This window comes from Eulemur rufifrons, chromosome 8 (genome assembly GCF_041146395.1).
Source record: "Eulemur rufifrons isolate Redbay chromosome 8, OSU_ERuf_1, whole genome shotgun sequence".
Taxonomy (NCBI): Eukaryota; Metazoa; Chordata; class Mammalia; order Primates; family Lemuridae; genus Eulemur; species Eulemur rufifrons.
The window spans coordinates 57,140,437-57,159,182 of NC_090990.1; the positions used below are offsets into that span (position 1 = coordinate 57,140,437).

The 18,746-nt window shown below is 32.9% G+C and overlaps 1 protein-coding gene across 1 annotated transcript in view; it reads right to left on the minus strand.

Moving 5' to 3' along the window:
• Positions 1 to 1,151: 1,151 nt before the first annotated feature.
• Positions 1,152 to 18,746, minus strand: part of LRRIQ3 (leucine rich repeats and IQ motif containing 3) — a 134,606-nt gene continuing 117,011 nt past the window's right edge. Inside the window, exons 7-8 of the mRNA XM_069478076.1 lie at positions 9,416 to 10,142; positions 1,152 to 1,299 (exon numbers count right to left, since the gene is read on the minus strand). Coding sequence (XP_069334177.1) covers positions 1,152 to 1,299; positions 9,416 to 10,142 — 875 coding nt within the window. The remainder of the gene's footprint in view (positions 1,300 to 9,415; positions 10,143 to 18,746) is intronic.

The window sequence follows — 18,746 nt, forward strand, 5'->3', positions numbered from 1 at the left end:
TTTTATGGAAAATTAGGAAAATCCTACCAGCATTTGTTAGCAATCCAACATAGAAGCACGACTGAATAATCACTGTTATAAAATACTTAATTTTTGGAAATTTACCATAGACTGATAAAATTAGAGAATTTTAAAGCAACACAGCTTGAAAAGCTTCCATACATAACTGATGAGTCTTAAAGAGAAATTGTGAATGGCCTTAGTCACATTGTATTTAGTGAGTGATGTACTAATTATAGTAAGCTATTTATCTTTCTAGATATATAAAAACACTATTGAAAATTGATTAAAATGTAAATTTTACAAATAATTTTTATATCTTTTTAACATTTTTATTTATATTTCAAATTTTCTACCATTAGTATGCATTAAGTAGATATAAAGTTAATATATATGACTTCTGTACACTTTATCATCACAATTATATAATTATATGTATTCTCTCTTGCTTCTTTCCTTTCTCTCTCTCTCTCTCTCCCATCTTCACAGCCAAATATATGCAAAAAAGGCAAATACATTAAAAGTAAATATACGGAGATCTTACAATCATCAAGGAAGGTGATAAGAATATTTAATTTACTTTTCATAGTTTATATTTTTATAATTTTTATAAGAGCATGAATAGCTGATACAATAATAAAAACTTTATTTTGAAAACAAATTCAGAAATTGTTTTAACAAAATAAACAGGAAATATAACTAAATATATGAAAGCAGGTAATGAAAGTAATCAAAGTACACAGTATCTTATAAAAGTCAGCAGTAGGGGTAGAAACTACTATGTTAAGGTTGCCAGAGAAACTGAAAATAGCTTACAAATTGCTATATTCAGAGAGGATATGCAACAGAATGAATGTAAGCGGTGACTTTGCAATATTGCCTGCAAAAAATGAAGTCAGTTTTAATTGTCCCTTGGGCATCTGCATATATAAGGAACCTTTTGAAGGGGCTAAGTCAACTTGGTTTAAGTTAAATTATGACCAATAAGAGAAACATTTAAACTATTCTTTATATTTTTTATAAGACATACATATAAATCCATATTGTAGAATAGAATAGTTCTTTTTCCAGAGTATTATTACAAATTCCTTCAGCTAAAAATAATAGCTATAATTTAAGATGGTCATAGGATGTGATCTGGCATCATTTTGTCATCCATCAGGAAATTGATAGGGTAAACCAGTTTTCACAATTGCAACTTTTGCTTTAATGTCTTGAAATCTTTCACAGCCTTTTTGAAAGATAATCATATCAGTAACAAATTTTTCTTCACAGTGTTTTTTATATATTTCTTCAGCCCTAAGAGGAAAAAGAAAGGTCATAGAATTAGATACGTTTAAATTACTAACATTATAGTAATCAGATTAATGACAATAATTATATATCTTCAAAATAGACACAAATGGGAAAAAGAACTCTATAGAATTTTGTTATATCATTAAATAATATTCCTTTTGGACTAATATTTATAAGATTTCTCTTGGCCAGAACTGAGAAATCACATAAACCAGGTCTTAGATTCCCAAAGAAACATCTAAAACAACCCTATATCAGGATTTCCAGAATTTCTAATTAAACCTAACTAAATCCAAGCTTTGTCTAGGAAAATTTTATGGATTGAATGTATTCACCCAAAATTAATATGTTAAAGTCCTAACCCCCAATATCTTAGGATGTGACTGTATTTGGAGACAGGGCTTTTAAGAGGTTGTTAAAGCTAAGTGAGATCATATGGGTAATTCCTAATCCAATATGATTAGCATTTGGGTCCTTATGAGAAGAGGAACAGATAACAGGAATATGACTGTGTAGAAGAAAGGCCAGGTGAGGACACAATGGGAAGGTGGCCATCTAAGAGAGGAGCCTCAGAGAAATCAAACCTGCTGATACTTTGATCTTAAACTTCCTGCCTCCAGCTCCTAGAGAGCAGGGAGAGGGAAAGCAAGAAAGGCTTTAGAGTTAAAATAAGTTTTAAATTGAGTCTCTAAAGACGTGTATTTTCCAGGCAGAAAGTGGGAGGAGGGGAATTTTGTCAAAGCTATTTTATGTAGCATGAACAGCCAAAACAAAGGCAGAGAGGATGGCATAGCTTGGCGTGCTCTAGGAACTGATATCCCTCTAATGGGGCCATACGGTTTTGGAAAGAAGAGAGGAGCAGATAAAAGCCTGGAGAAACCAACTGAGACAAGATCATGGAGTACTTTATTTATATGTAGGTGTACTCAGATCTGGAATTGAGGAGTGGAAGAAAGGCTTAAGTCTAGAAAGTATGCAACTTACTGACTGTGTGATTTGGACAAGTTTTTATGTTCTTTCTATCTCATTTTCTTCACCTTTATGGAAAAAATTCAATCTATATGGTTTAATAAAGGACTAAATGGGTTAATACATTTACATTCTTAGAGAAATGCCTGACATTTAATCATTACTTTTACTGGATGGGATAATAGTGGCATTCATCAGAATAGTAAATGTAGGGAAAGTGACCAGATGGGAAGAAAGATTAGAGATCTGTTTTGGTAATGTTGGGCTTAGAAAGTCTGGTTGTCCATGTGATCACGCCCAGGGAATTGAATGAGAGAAGCAATGGCTTGTTGTTAAGAGTACAGATAGTAAGGCCATTCTGCTTGAGTTTAAAACCCAGCTTTGAAACTTACTGATGGTGTGATTTTGGACAAGCTATTTAAGCTCTCTCTGCATCATTTTCTTCATCTTTATAAAGAGGATAATCCAACTCATAGGGTTTATTAAGAAGTAAGTAAGCTAATAAATTTAAAATTCTTAAAAGAGTGCCTGGCACTTAATAATCACTCAATGAAAGCTACTCCTAGAGTAGAGGGTTGAGTTAAACTCTCGAGAGAGAATAAATTATTGAATATGGGGAAGAAAAAATGGGGAAGGTAAAAGATAGCGACTGCTATCATGAGGCTAGAGCTCAGGAGAGTAGTCATGTCTGGGCATGTAGCAGAATAGAAATCATGGAAAAAAGGATTTTATACATGTAATTAGGGGTACTAATTAAGTCTAAGAAGTGTATTGAAATAGTTCTCCTACAGATAAGAATTTTAAACTATGGACAAATTATAAAGAGAACTACTATTTAAAATAATTGGAGGAAACTAGGTGAAGGAAATGAATGATCTCTCCGCACCATCTCTGGAATTTCTAGTGAATCTATAATTACTTCAAAATAAAAATTAAAAAATAAATCTAAAAAATAATTGAAGTGTGATAAATATACAATAATCAATTGTATTTATATGCATCAGCATCAAATAATTGGAAAATGGAATCAAGAAATCAATTCAATTTAAAATATCAGAAAAGCATAAAATACTTAAACATAAATTTAATAAAAGATATGCAAGGCCTATACCTAAAAGTAATAAATATTGTTGAAAGAAATTGAAGGATAGCTAAATTAATGGAAAGTTATACCATGTTCAAAGATTGTAAGGCAATATTATTAAGATGTCAATTCTCCCCCAATATATTAATATCTATAGATTCAATGTAATCCCTATTAATAAGCCAAGAATCTTTTTGGTAGAAATTGACAGTTAAATTTGTTCTAAACATATAATAGGTTTAATTTAGATTTATTTTAAATGTTTAAATTAAGTTTAATTTTTTTTTAATTTATTAAACTTTAAATTGATATGGAAATACAAATGTCCTAGAATAACCAAACAAAACAATCTTGGGAAAAGGAGAATGACATTGGAATCTCTATTTTGTATCCTGTATAACAAAGTACCATAAATACATTGGCTTACAAAAAGGCCTTATGTTACTTGATTTTAAAGATTACAAAAATCATAAGTAGAGAGATTATTAGCTTTTAACAGGGAAATGTAAACCTAATCATGGGACTTTAGCAAAGGAAGTTAGGGTAAATGTGTTATATATAGAATTTTATAGATATGGACATAGAAAGTTAAATGAATTAAAGCTTGAAGGCCTAAAATTTATTTGGGAAGCAGATAAAGAGCCTTGTTGAGAAGGAGAGGCCATAAGTGTTGTTTAGATAAAAAGCTCTACAATTAGAGAAGGTTTGAAATTGCTCTTGTAGTTAACGAGAGAATAAGCACGCAATGGAGGGAGCAGCTAAAAGTGGAAGCAATAAAATTAATATTGACATAAATCTACAGGTCAGTGACTTCTTTTAGCTATTTTTACCTGAATACAAGAAGTGAAGACAGATAGTTGGATTTTTCCAAGGTAGGGCTGCGGGGGTCCGGGTGGGGAGGGCTGGTTAGTATAATGGAAGAAATGACAGGAAAGGACTTCAGAAACACTGACAGAATGGACAAAAGAATAATTGCATTCACGAACACTGAAACCTACACTAGAAATGAAAAGTGTATGAAGGTATTCATGTGAGGGACAGGTATCACCATATATTTGAAGAATATGTGTGGTGAAAGTAAAACAAGAAAGGAGTTGAAGAGAGAAGATTTTAGCTATAAACACATACATAAGAGTTTAAGATTTAAGAGGTGGGGCAGTTCTAAGTGATGAGAGGGTCTTTATGGGTCTATGGAAATGAGCTTTTTACAGTTAGGTGGCATAAAGTTTGCTAGGATCCAAAAATGTTGGTGTTAGGGTATTGGGAGGGTTGTTCTTATGAATTTGGAAGTTAACTATGATTATGGCAGAAGTTTGATGGAGAAAACATCTTTATAAATCAGGATATAAAGACCATAGTGAATGAAGAAGGTGGTATAGGTCAATCAATGATCAAATAAGGACAAATAGAAGATGATGTAATTGGATAACCACCTTATTTTCTAGATCTTCTGTGCTAACTGATACTCAACTTCAATATGGACACCCTGCTGTTCTGTCTTAAACAGTAATATCACTTTCTCAGAGTATAGACAAGAATATCTTGGTTTTTGTCTGATGTATATACTCTTTCATTCCAAAGTCTCCCTTAAATTCATGCTTAAATATTCCTGTGGATATTTTATCAACTTTCTAAATCAGAGTCTTATGGTTCCCCTTTTTTCTTTTATTTTTCTTCATTCCACATAACAGAATCAGGGAGCTACGTTCTCAGCAATGACTTCATTAGTTACTGAAATTCATCAGAATGCTTTTAGGTCAGGTGAATGAAGATTCAACAGCAGAAAAATTATCAAAATTGAAAAATTTCTGAAGTCTCTAAACAAACTTTATTTTTTGGTCACAGCTCTTTTCTGCATATTGATACCCAACCTTTATCTGGAAACATTTAGAGTAAAACTCAAAAATGCCCTCTGTGACATACTACTGACCTAACCAAAACCATGCCTTATTACTGTGTGATTTCAAGGATAATATCTTTGCAGAAGCTTACAAAAGAATATAATTCAGTTAGGATACATTAGGATGCTCACTGGACTCTGTATCCTTTGCAAATTAATTATGGTCGGACAGTCAATTTACTGCGATAAAAACTAAGCTGATTAAATTACACTGATTTGCACTAGATCTGTATTTTAATATACCAGACTATTTTCATTCTCTTTTCCAAAATATATTTGTATTAAAATAAATTATGAAAAATTATGTCCAAAAATCATACACACATATACACATACATATAAAGTGTACATTAAGGAAAATTATTTTAAATTTGGGGTATAATTTATATTTTTATACTTAAGAAGGTGTTATATAAAGCACCTCAGTAAATTTATAGCTGAAAATGGCTTATAACTAGGAAAAGGCAAATGCTTTCTTATTTAAAACTCCTTTCTAGCACAAACTCTTTTTGAAATGACACCATTTAAATGAATTTAAATAAAATGAGCAGCTATAAAGATCTCTAAGTATTTCTGTATAAGTCTTAAACATATGGATATACATAGTTTGGCCACTTAAAATATCACAAGGATAAAACTGTGGCTGATAAGCTTCAATCTAATATTAGAAAAAAATGTGTGAAAGGCTTTCAAAAAAATTTTTTTTTTTTAAAAAGAATTACTGGGGATTCTGGCTAGTGCACTCTTCAGAGTTATCTGTGCCTTTCAGTCTTCTCAAGCAGTTTAACCAATGTGTAAAATATAAGTAATGCAAATGAGTCTTGTTTATAAGAATATAAATAAATGTTGTCCAGTTAAGTTATAATTGGTTATAGCCCAGTGGATATTTACTGGTTGTGAATCTATTTGTAAATTTATTTTGGCATTCCTGATTGCTGATATACATATACTATAGATAGATAGATAGATAGATAGATATAGATATATTGATTTATATTTGTATTCTCTTTGAATTCTCGTTTAACCTGGCTTTAATATCTCACTGGTTTCTTCATTAATGAGTTAAATAAAATCTTTGGCATGTTCTCATTGTATATTTGTATGGGTCATGGTTTTATGTTATTAAAAATATCCTTTGACAACTAATGAAATTCAAATTTAGCAAATGTAGGTTAAAATATTTTGAGTAAATATTAATTTTCAGAGCTCCCATCTCACTAAGTTTAGTTTAAAATAAAAAAATCATTATGGAACAATTTAAAAATGTTTGCATTTGTTTGAGGAAGCTTTGTCCAAAGTGTGTCCTAATGATTATTTTCTGAGATATTTATGGAAAAGAAGGTTTTGTTGTAAGATACATGTTTAAAATGCAATGTCGCTTTCTGGTAGGAGTCCTACTGGTCTTTATCATGCAACTAACTGTCCACTGAGAGTTAGAGGCCCTTTCTAATCAAGTTCATGTTTCCAAAGAAATTGCACTTTCAACTGCCCTCCTTCATAAACCTCTGCCATAAGTGCAGCACTATTTACCATCTCCTTCTTCTCCCCCATACTTTACCTACTCTGAACTTACCAACTTCTCTTCTCCCTGCCCCAAATGGTCTCCCCTCATCTCTCTGCTTTTCCAAATTCTTAACAGCAATTGTGCTTCTCCTACTTCTTTTTGTACTAATTCAAATGTATGCTTATGTTTGTCACTGCACTGAGAGTTCTTAGAATATTAATAATATCTTATTCATCTTTGTATGACAGGGAAGGGAGAATTGGAATGAATACTTTGATGTTCAGTTAAGCCTTCTCTTTGAAGGTTTTGATAAGGTGCAGGAAAGGCTACCCCAAATATAGCACCTTGACATAGTGAGTATTTTAAACTGAAGGAAATTGAGAAATTTACAGAAGCAGAAAGACTGCTTTGAACTTCTCCTGCCCCATCTCTTTAAGAGGCACTAATGTGACGGACAGGTATCCTGCCTTATACCCAGAGAGAAGGAATATTACACAGAAGGGCCAAAAAGAATCTGAACAAACAGGCCTTGCCAAGTTCCTACCAGTTTATTACTGTTATGTTATACTCTCTTTTTATCCAACCATGCTTCTATACAACTGTCCATTCCTCCTCAAACCTAAGTATAAAATATACAGTTTTCCTTGGGTCTTTGGGTCTTCATTTCTAAAGGCCCTCCTGTCATGTAAAATTTTGATTAAATACATTTGCTATGCTTTTTTCTTGTTAATCTCTCTTTGTCTGAGAAAAGAAATCTTTTCGTCCCTCCAGTTTCCTAGATTACTCTCAATTGTTTATCTATCAGAAATTTTAATTCTCTCTTGATAGGGCTTATATTATTGTTTGTAGTATTATTTAACTCTGGTTGTCTTATGGTCTGATACCTTATTTCTCACCTAGATTTTCAGGTTCTTGGGCCAAATGATCTTTATGTCTCTACATCACCTGTGATAGGAATCTTCAGGGGCTAGAAGTGAATTACTACTTGAATGATTTGAATTGAAGGTAAATACTTCTTAGTAGAAATATCAATGATCACAGAGGGACAGAAAAAATGTGGAGGACAAATTTATTGCCATGAAATAAGCACTTATGCTCTTCTAATGACTAGTGAAACTATTTTAATAGCTTGGTTAATTATATTTGTGCTATACATTTAATAACTCTGATTACTTATCTTCATTGTAGAAACATTTAAAGAAAAATATGCATTGTTTCTCATTCCAATGGCTTAACCATTAAGTAAAAATACATAAAAAACACTCACTCTTCTCAGTGGCTATTATATGACTTAAATGGGTTTATATCCAACCATTACTAATTGGGAATTTTTACCTATTTTCCTTAATAAATGTTTGTTGAATAAATTTGTTAACTAAGTACTGCACTGGGCATTGAAATGGAAAAATGTACCAAAGTACGTTACAAAGGCTTCACAAGCAAAGCATGATATTATAGGCTGTCTTGTGACAACTGCAGGAATTGAGATCTAAATCAAGTGCTATGGAATCACCACTAAATTAAAGGGATTAATTCAGGCTGGAAGAGCAATGGGGATAGATTAAAAGTGAAAATGCCATTTGAATTGGTTATTAAAGGATGGATAATGAAAGGAGAAATTTTGCCAGTGGTTGTGTAATTTGTGTACTACATGAAGGTGGCAAACAGGTGTGAAACAGCCACACAGCCAAGCATCAGCCACTTGTGATGCATCTCTCTGAAGGAAAAAATGTCTTTTGCTTTACATCTAGGCCCTACCTTCTCACCAATTAGAATGCCCCAAAGCATTCTGAGTCGCACAATAACTTAGAGGCTTGTGTTGCATAATAAATAATATGCAGACAACAGCAACACTGTGGGCTTGTACTTGCCTTGAAGAGTGCACATTTGAGGGAAAGGGGGATAGGATCAGTAAAACCACAGGGATAAGAAAGTACAAAGTGGAGAATAAGTTAGTCTGTCTAGAGCAGAGAGTGCTATTAGGTGAATTTTCTACAGCAGAAAACTTAGTATGAGATGAGTCTAGATTAGATAGAATAGAGCATGATGTCTGAAATGGCATTCAGAGGAGATAAAATAGATTTTATTCTGTGAGAAATTACAAGCTATCAACCTATTTAAATAGGAAATGACGTGCTAGAACTTCATTGTAAAGACAGTTGAGGTTTGTTGGCTACAGAACAGATATGGGCTGAAGAAAATACAGAGAATGGAGAAGGAGATCTCAATTGGAAAAATAATGTGAATTCTTAGAAAGACCATGAGAGTCTGAATTAGAATAAGAGAGGTGGGATTGAAAAGGAAGGATCTTTCTGAGACTCCTTTTAGAAGTAAAATGGGTAGGAAAACATTAGATGTTGGTAATGAGGGGGATTGAGTTGTAAAGGACTTCAAGGTTTCTAGCACTGACAGTGTTGCCCCTTGTAAGAACAAATAGTAATTAGGAAGCAGGCTTTGTTGGATGACAAAGACAACAGTTATTTTTTTGGTTTAATCTTTGGTAATATATTAGTACATAATTTGTCCTTTTGCTTGTTGCATTTTTCAAAGTAGAATGTATTATGTTATAAACAAAATATTACTTATTAGATCTCAACATTTAGTCTGCAATGTCCACATAAAATTGACTTAAAAGTTGCTATTATATCTAAACTCTACCTACCTACATTCCTTCATTTGTTTAAGTAACTTCTTCCGATATTTTTCTGTTCTTCGTTTTTGCTGAACAGTCAGCCTTTTCTCTTTCAGGAGAGCCTCATTCTTCTTCTGTCTGTTGAGTTTAAACATTCCTTTCGCCAAAAAAGTGCACTCATTATTTAAGTTTTGAACTAATAAACGCTCTGTAGTCTTTCGGGTTTTTTCTTTTAGAAACATAGCTCTTCTCTCTCTAACTTTTTCAAGGTAGTTGAATCTGTCCTGCCTAAGTTGTTGTAAACCATTCTCAATTGCCTCATTATCTCTTTCACTTAGTTTTTGTGCAGCATATTTTTTATTATTCAAATTTTCATGAACAGCTAGGCTAACTTGTCTTTGGGCAACTTGTGCCATAGCTATAGCTGTTATTTTTTCTGTATGACATTCCTGATTCTTTTGTTCTGTGTAATATTTATCAATATCACTAAATGTTTGGAGTTTTATACCAGCTCTGTGTGTTGTAAAAAATTCTTTTCGTATACTCCTCTCCAACACTGTGTCTTTTTTAATTATTGGTTGTGGATGAATGGTAGAAAATGAGTGAGCATAGGCAGGAAAAGAATCTTGTTTTTTCTCTTTCAGTACTGCAGCATACTTCAGTGGACTTGAAGTATGTATAGGTAGTTTGAACACTGATATCCTAAAACTGGCATCCAATTCTTCATCTTCAATTTCATCTTCAGACTCCTTATGACCTACATCACACAGCAGACAAATATTACACATTATATAAGATAAAGGACATTTTATTTCCCGTCTAAATTGTTTTGAAAGCTGTATTAGTAGTTGATAAGAACCAGTTATTTACTTTGCTAAGAAGGTTTTTTCCCAAGTTCCTTTTCAACTTGTGATTTAACAGTGATTTTAGAGAAGAAAATCACTATTAAAACATTTTAACACAGAAACACACTGAATCTAATTCTTATAGTTTCTGTATTATCTCTCACAGTACACTTGCACTGATGCAATAGCAGCATCTTATATTTAATGCTTAATCATACATATTATTTTTTCATATAGTTTACTAAAAGAAAAACTTTAGACAAATTAGATTTAACAGAGTTTAATTTAGCAAAGAAGGAAAGAACGATTCAAAAACTGGGTAGATCTCCACCTAGAACCAGTGGAGGTTCAGACAACTCTGCTCCAAAATGTGGACAGTAAGTATTTATGGACAGAAAACAGAAACAGCTTGATTTGTTACAGCTCAACATTTGCCTTATTTGGACGTGGTATGATCAGTTGGCAACCTGTGACTGACTGAAACTTGGTTGCTGTGATTGGCTGTCACTCATCTATTTGTTACAAAAATATACTCCTAAATTAGGCTTTCAGTGGTTTATATATTAAGTTAGGTTTCAGTTCATTACATAAGAACTCAAGGTACAGAGGCAGCCTTAGGTTCAATTTAATTTAATTTAAAAAGTTAATATTATCCCATATTTGCAAAGAATATTGTAATCAGTTTTACCTTATTTTTCTTTACTCTGATGGAAATTAATAGCTACCATAAAAAATGGTTTTTCCCTTCTTTGGACAGAGAAGGAACTAAAACTCTCAGCTCCCATTGCTATTATGTGTGACCATGAGCCGAGTCCTGTCTAGTGGATTGTGAGCAAAATGCTATGTGTCATTTCTATGTGTCCATATTTTTTAGAAACAATATGCCTCCTCTGTTTTCTTTTTCCTTCTGACCATTACAAAGAGGTGAGGATGAAGTCCTTGAAGATGATGGAACCACAAGATAGAAGGAGCCTGGCTCCCTGAATCCCTGGTTGAAAAACTACTCTCAGACTCAGGATTATCCTACTTGGACTGTTTAAGAGACAGAAATAAATGGCAGTTATGTTTGAATCAATGTATATTTCTGGGTCTATTTCCTACCATAGCCACCTCAACTTGAATCATGTTGTTGTTCACGTATTTATTGTTTGACAAACCTATTGATGAATTCAGGATCAGGTGGCAAATATTGGTGTATGTGTATTACTATAAGGTTCATGTTTGAGGTCTTTGGAAAAATTAATGAATTTGCAAAAGGTATGGTTGAGAGAACAGGAAACAAGTCGTTCCAGGAAAAAGGAAATTTCATAATAAAAGATGTAGATGAGACAAAAGGAACACTATGTGAAATTTGGTTTTGTAAAATACAAAGTTAGCAGCTTTTATCTACAATTAGTTACCAGCAATTAGTTGCTGGAGATGTCCAGCAAACAGATGAATACGTAAAGTGAATCTAAATGTTAGAAGAAAGGGCAGATCTGGAGATATAAATTTGGGAGCCACTATCATAGAGGTTTTTAGGTAAAACTTCAAGCATAATTAAGAGAAGACAAGAGAGCTAAGGAGGGAATCCTGTGGTAAATCAACATTTAATATGTATGTGTTAGGTAAGTAAAACATAATGGAGAAAAACATTTGTGATCTCTTAACATGTAAACTTCTAAAGAAATCATTTCTAAAGGGATCTAGTATATGTATACGTTCCAGTTTGCCATGGAAAAACTCAGGTTATGACCAGGATTTTGTTGAAGTTTATTAACAGAAACTTTTTTCAGTTTTAGAAGCAATCCAATTTGGAAAATAAATTATATGGTTCCTTTACCTATAGGGACACTGATGAATAAATAGAATAGAATTTGGAGAGTAACATGGCACTGCTTGCATTGTTTTACGTTAAAGACCCTAGTAGAAAGTCCAAGATCTGGTAGATAAATGCGTTTGTAAACTTGGTTGAGAGCTCTCCAAGGCTCTATGAAAGCTGAGATCATGTCAGCTTTCTTTACCATTCTATATCAAGGCCTTAGAAGAATGTCCGATGCATTATATGCTTTCAATAAATATGCTTCTAATGAATGTTTTTTCTAGAGAGAACTAGGCCAGTTCAGGAGCACTCTTCAGTTTGGATGGTGGGATGCTGATAAAAAACTTACACTTTCTCCCAATCTTTTGTTACCTCGGTTTCGTTTCTATATTCTCCACATCTCCCATTATTCTCTTTGAGAACTCTGTACTTCAAATATAATAGACACTACTTCTGAATAGGACTTAGACACTTCTAGTTCTTATCTTTGGTGCATGCTGTTCCCACCTGTTTGAAAGGTCTCATTTGTATCACCACCCAAAAGATTATTCATCTTGAATAACATAAATGCCATCATTTACTGAGCCCTTAAAATGTGGTAGGCACTAAGCTAAATTCCTTACATATGTATTAACATTTATTTTATTCTTGATAACAACTTATAAGGTAGATTTTATTGACTGCTAATTATAGCAACATAGCTAATGTATGCCAAGTGTTTGCTATATGTCAAATCATGCAAAGTCCTTTACACAAATTATCATATTTAGTCTTATTAACAATCTTATGATGTAAATATTATTTTTATCCTAATTTTCAGAAAAGAAATAGAGGCTTAAAGAAGTCAACTAGTCAATATGTTGGAGTCAGATCCTAATATCTGACTAACATTTGACCAAATTAAAAAAAAAAATACTCAAGGACTCCAGAATAAACAAAAGCAAGTAGATGTTAATGGCCTACTAAAACAAAAACACTGGCATTCTTCTAACAAAATTCAGAGTATCACATTTGTGAAGCCCACAATATAATCCAAAATATATACCATGAATGAAAATTATATCTTAAAGGCTTGTAGGGGTAGGAGGCTAAATGACCTACGTAGCTGTGTGATTTCTGTATTTTATGTGAAGTGGTACAAAACCAACATTAAGTAGATTGCTAAAAGTTAAGGATGTCTATTAAAATTCCTAGAGGTACTAAACATATAATGCAAAGATATTCAACCAAAAATCCAACATATAAATTAAAATGGATTATAAAATATATGTAAATAATACAAAAGGAGACAGGTAAAAATAAACAGGAAGAAAAAAACCGAGGCTGTATAACAAAATAGAGCAGAAAACAATTAATAAAGTGGTAGATCTAAGTAAAAATAATCAATGCCGTTAATCAATAATTAAATTAAATGTTAACGACTTAAACATTCAAATAAAAAGGTAGAGATTATCAAAATGGATAAAAAAGCAAGATCTACCAAAGATTGCCTAAAAGAGACATGCTTTTAAAAAGACACAGGTTGAAAGCAAACAGCGAAAATAGTAATAACATGCAAGCAAGTAAGCACAAAAGGCTGACATTAATATCAGACAAAACAAAATCAGAGAAAAAGAGGGACATTTCATAAGAATAAAGGGTTAATTCATCATGAAGTAATAGAAATCATAAATGTATATGTGTCTTACAATGGAGACTCAAAGTACATAAAGCAAAAATTGCCAGAATTAAATAGAGAAATAGATAATTATATAATCATACGAGGAGATGCTAATACTTCTCTCTTGGCAATTGATAGAAGTAGTCAAAGAAATCAGCAATGACATGGATTATCTCAGCATTACCATAAAATTCCTTGACCTAATTGATGTTTATGGAACATAACACACTATAACTGCAGAATTCACATTATTTTCAATTGTATTTGGTATGTATACTAATCAATTTATACTTTCCAAACTTAGGTCACATGCTGGGGTAGAAAACAAATCTCAATAAATGTGAAAGAATTAAAATCATACAGACTGTATCATCAGACAACAACAGAATTGCATAAGAAATCAGTGACAATAAAATAAATAAGAAAACTCCAAATCTTTGGAAATTAAATGCCGTAATTATAAATAATCCAAGAGTTAGAGAAGAAATCACAAGAGAAATTTTGAAACATTTAAAATTAAATAATAATGAAAATACAATATATCAAAATATGAGAGATGCAGCTAAAGCAGTGATTATAGCTTTAAATGTTTACAGAAGTCAAGAAAGTTGCCCAAATTTTTATAGCGAGTAGAAGAAAAAGCTATGATTCATATATAGCTCCATTTCACCATGCTATTAATGGTATCTCTTTCTGCCTCTATAGTGCTAAATTTAAAATCTTCTCCTCCAACAAACTTCCCATTATCATCCAAGAAGCCTATTTTAAACTTAATTCTTATGTGCCCCCTTAATTCATATATTGAAACTATCCCCTAAGGGGATGGTATTTGAGGTAGATCTTTGGGAGGTATTAATAATTAGGTCATGAAGATGGAGCCCTCATGGATGGGATTAGTGCCCTTATGAAAGAGCCCTGAGAGAGATCCCTTGCCCCTACTACCATGTGAGGACAGAGCCAGAAGGTCCCATTTATAAACCAGAAAGCAGGTTCTCAACAAACACCGAATGTGTTGGTACCTTGATCTTGGACTTCTCAGCCTCCAGGACTATAAGAAATAAATTTTTGGTATTTATAACCTACTCCGTTTATGTTATTTTGTTATAGCAGTCCAAATAGACTAAGAAAAAGCTGCAAACCTCAGTGTAACTGTATTTGGCAATGGACCTCCTAAGAAAATAGTTAAGGTTAAATGAGGTCATAAGGGTGAGTCCCTGATTCAATAGGATTAATGTCTTTATAAGAAGGAACATCAGACAGCTCACTTTCTCTCTCTTACCATGTACACATACCAAGGAAAGGCCATGTGAGCACACAGCAAGATGGTGGCCTTTTATAAGACAGGGATCCCTCACTAGAAACTGACCATGCTGGCATCCTGAACTCAGACCTCCAGACTTCAGAACTATAAGAAAATAAATGTCTGTTGCTTAAGCCACCCAGTCTGTGGTATTTTATTATGGCAGCTGGAGCAAACTAATACAAAGAGAGTTCCCTCTTATCTGAATTTCTAAGCAAAGTTCCTTAAGTCGTGTGCTGTGGCAAACTAGTATGCTATTAAAAGATAATGGGAGAGAGCAGAGACATTGATCACCCTGGTAGGGGCTGAGGTTGCTACAGCCTGTGTGTTCCTTTTTGTCATAAACTTCATCTAAAGCCTTTGGAGTTCAACTGGGGTCTGACAACACTGTTCTGTAGTCAATATAGCAGGGGCATGTGGGAGGAATTTTACCCTTTGAAAAGGTACTTAAACAGTGAGTTACAGTGCATGCTTCTGTCTACTGAGGACAAGAGACTCATGATGTAGGTGCTTAAATAGCATGGCACAAAGGTATAGCTGATCTTGAGTGGAGGCTCCCAAATCCAGACTACATACACACCAGATATTTCTATCCATTTTTTGTTGGTGTGCCTTTTTATTGATATTCTACCAGCAGCTGATCTAGAGTATCATCATTATTTTGAAATATAGAATGATATAAAAATTCAATTAGATTTGAAGTCCCTTCACATTTTCACACACACACAATACCAGTATTACATTTGTCAAGAATAGAAATGGGAAAAAATTTCGCACAGAATCTTTCAACTGTTAGAAACGTTTGATGACTTTAAAAATTGTTTCATACTTTTATCAGTCACTCAGCCATAGTAATTGTTATTGTAGACTATGAAGACTTAAAAAAGATCATCATTAAAACCTGATATAATAGCTGGGCATGGTGGTGTGCACCTGGAGTCCCAGCTACTCCAGAGGCTGATGTAGGAGTATCACTCAAGCTCAGGAGGTCGAAGTTGCAGTGAGTTATGGTTGTGCTACTGTACTCCAGCCTGGGCAATAGAGTGAGTCTCATTCTCAAAACAACAACAACAACAAAAACATCAAACAAACAAAAACCCAAAAACCAAACCTGATGTATTGCTACTTAATAAATCATTCTAAACTATAAAGACTTTAAAACAACAAATATTTATTATTTTACAGTTGATTTGTGTAAGAAATTCAGAAGTAGGTTAGCTGAGAGATTGTGGCTCAGAGATTTCCATGATGTTACAGTCAAGAGGTCAGCTGGGGTTGCAGTTATCCAAAGGGTTAACTGGATTTGGACAATTCCATTATAATTTGGCTCACTCACATGATTGTTGGCAGAGGCCTAAGTTTCTTACTAGATGTTAACAGAAGGCCTCAGTTCCTTGGCATGTGGGTCTTTCAAAAGGATTGATTGTCTTCCTGACTTGGCAGATGACTTCCCCCAGAGCAAGTGAACTAATAGAGAAAGCATGGAGCAGGACACAGTACCTTTTATGATCTAGTCTTATTAGTCACACACCATCTCCTTTGCCATATTGTTTCATTAGATGTAAATCACTAAGTCCACCCCACACTCAAGAGGAGAAGAATTAGTCTCCACTTTTTGAAGGAAGGTATGTCAAAGGATCTATGCGAATATTTTAAAATCACTGCACCTGATATAAAAATTTTATGTTCATAAAAATCAAGCTCAAGTTTATAAATGAAATAGTAACAAGACTTTATTTAGAAGTTTTATATGAATTCAATTTTTATACCTAATAATTTACTTTCTATTTTATTATAGTACTTTATTATATAATATAAATGAACTATATATATATATATATATATATATCTCCTACTAATTATAAATTCCCTCCCATTTTAACTGAGGAAACTCTGCAAATGTTATTATTATTGATTTGTGCATGACTAGAAGAATTTTCAAGCACTGTCTTAGAGCAGGGGGATAAAATCCAGTCTTATACAGTAGTTTGTAGAAAATTCTGCTTGTACTGCAACTGCCCATCTTAACTCCCTGAGTAAATTCTAGTTTTTAGAGGATAAGAAACATTTCCTATACATCTTTGTATCCTCTATTAGAGTTAGCATAGTATTCTACATTTTCGGTTTTCAATTTAGAAATTGAACTATTTATTGAATATGAATATTTCTGCTCAAAACTAAAATTTTGTTTATTATTTTTTATTGTATATATTTAGGTGTACAATATGATGTTTTGATAGTCATATACAAGTGAAATGATTATTACAGTCAAGCAAATTAAAATATCCTCACCTCATTTAGTTACCTCTTATTGCATGTGTGGTAAGAGAACCAAAACACTACTCTCTAAGCAAATTTCCAGTATACAATGTTATTAACTATAGTCCTTACTCTGTACCTGAGATCTCTAGACTTATTTATCCTACATAATTGCACATTTGTACTTTCTGACCCACATCATTCTAGCTCTATTTTCCCCCCTCCCTGCCCCTGGTAATCACCATTCTACTTTCTGTTTCTATGTGTTCAAAAAAAAAAATATTTAATTCTACATGTAAGTGAAATCATGCAGTATTTTTCTTTCTGTGTCTGGCTTATTTCACTTAACATAATGTCTTCCAGTTTCATCCATGTTGTCACAAAAGGCAGGATCTCCTTTTTAAAGGCTGAATATTAATAATATTCCAGTGTGTGTGTGTGTGTATGTGTGTGTGTGCACACATGCATATCTCACAATATTTTTTTTATCCATTCATCCACTGATAGACACTCAGGTTGTTTCCAGTACTTGGCTATTGTGAATAATGTTGCAGTAAACATGAGGGTGCAGATATCTCTACAGAGTGCTTATTTCATTTTCTTTGGATATATACCTAGAAGAGGAATTGCTGGATGATATGGTAGTTCTATTTTTAATTTTTTCAGGAACTTCCATACTGTTTTCCATAATGGCTGTACTAATTTACATTTTCATCAACAGTATACTAGGGTTCCCTTTTCTTCACACCCTTGCCAACACTTGTTATACTGTCTTTTTGATAATAGCCATCCTAATAGATGAGAGGTGATATCTCATTGTGGTTTTGATTTGCATTTACCTGGTGATTAGCGATGCTCAGCATCTTTTTATATACTTGTTGGCTGTTTGTACATTCTTTGGAAAATGTTTATTCAGGTGTTTTGCTCACTTTTTAATTGGGATATTTGGTTTTGGCTACTGAATTGTATGAGTTCCTTATGTATTTTGAGTATTAATCCCTTATCTGATATACAGTTTACAAATATTTCCTCCCCTTCAATAGGTTGCCTTTTCATTTTGTTGATTATTTCTATGCTGTGCAGAACTTTTTAGTTTGATATAGTATCAGTTGTTTATTTTATTTTATTTTTTGACTGGGTTTTTGGTGTCAAATCCAAAAAATAATTGCCTAGATCAATGTCAAAGAGCTTCCCCCTATGTTTTCTTCTAGGAGTTTTATGATTTCAAGTCTTATGTTTAAGTTTTTAATCCAGTTTGAAATGAATTTTGTGTATAGCATAAGAGAAGGATTCAGTTTCAGTTTTTACATATGGATATCCAGTTTTCTAGACACCATTTATTAAAAAGTCTATCTTTTCCCTATTGTTTATTTTTGGCATCTTCATTGAAAATTAGTTGATTTTATATGTGGGTTTATTTCTGGGCTCTCTATTCTGTTCCATTGGTCTAAGTGTCTGTTTTTATGCAAGTAGAGTTTTAAAAATGCATGTTGTAC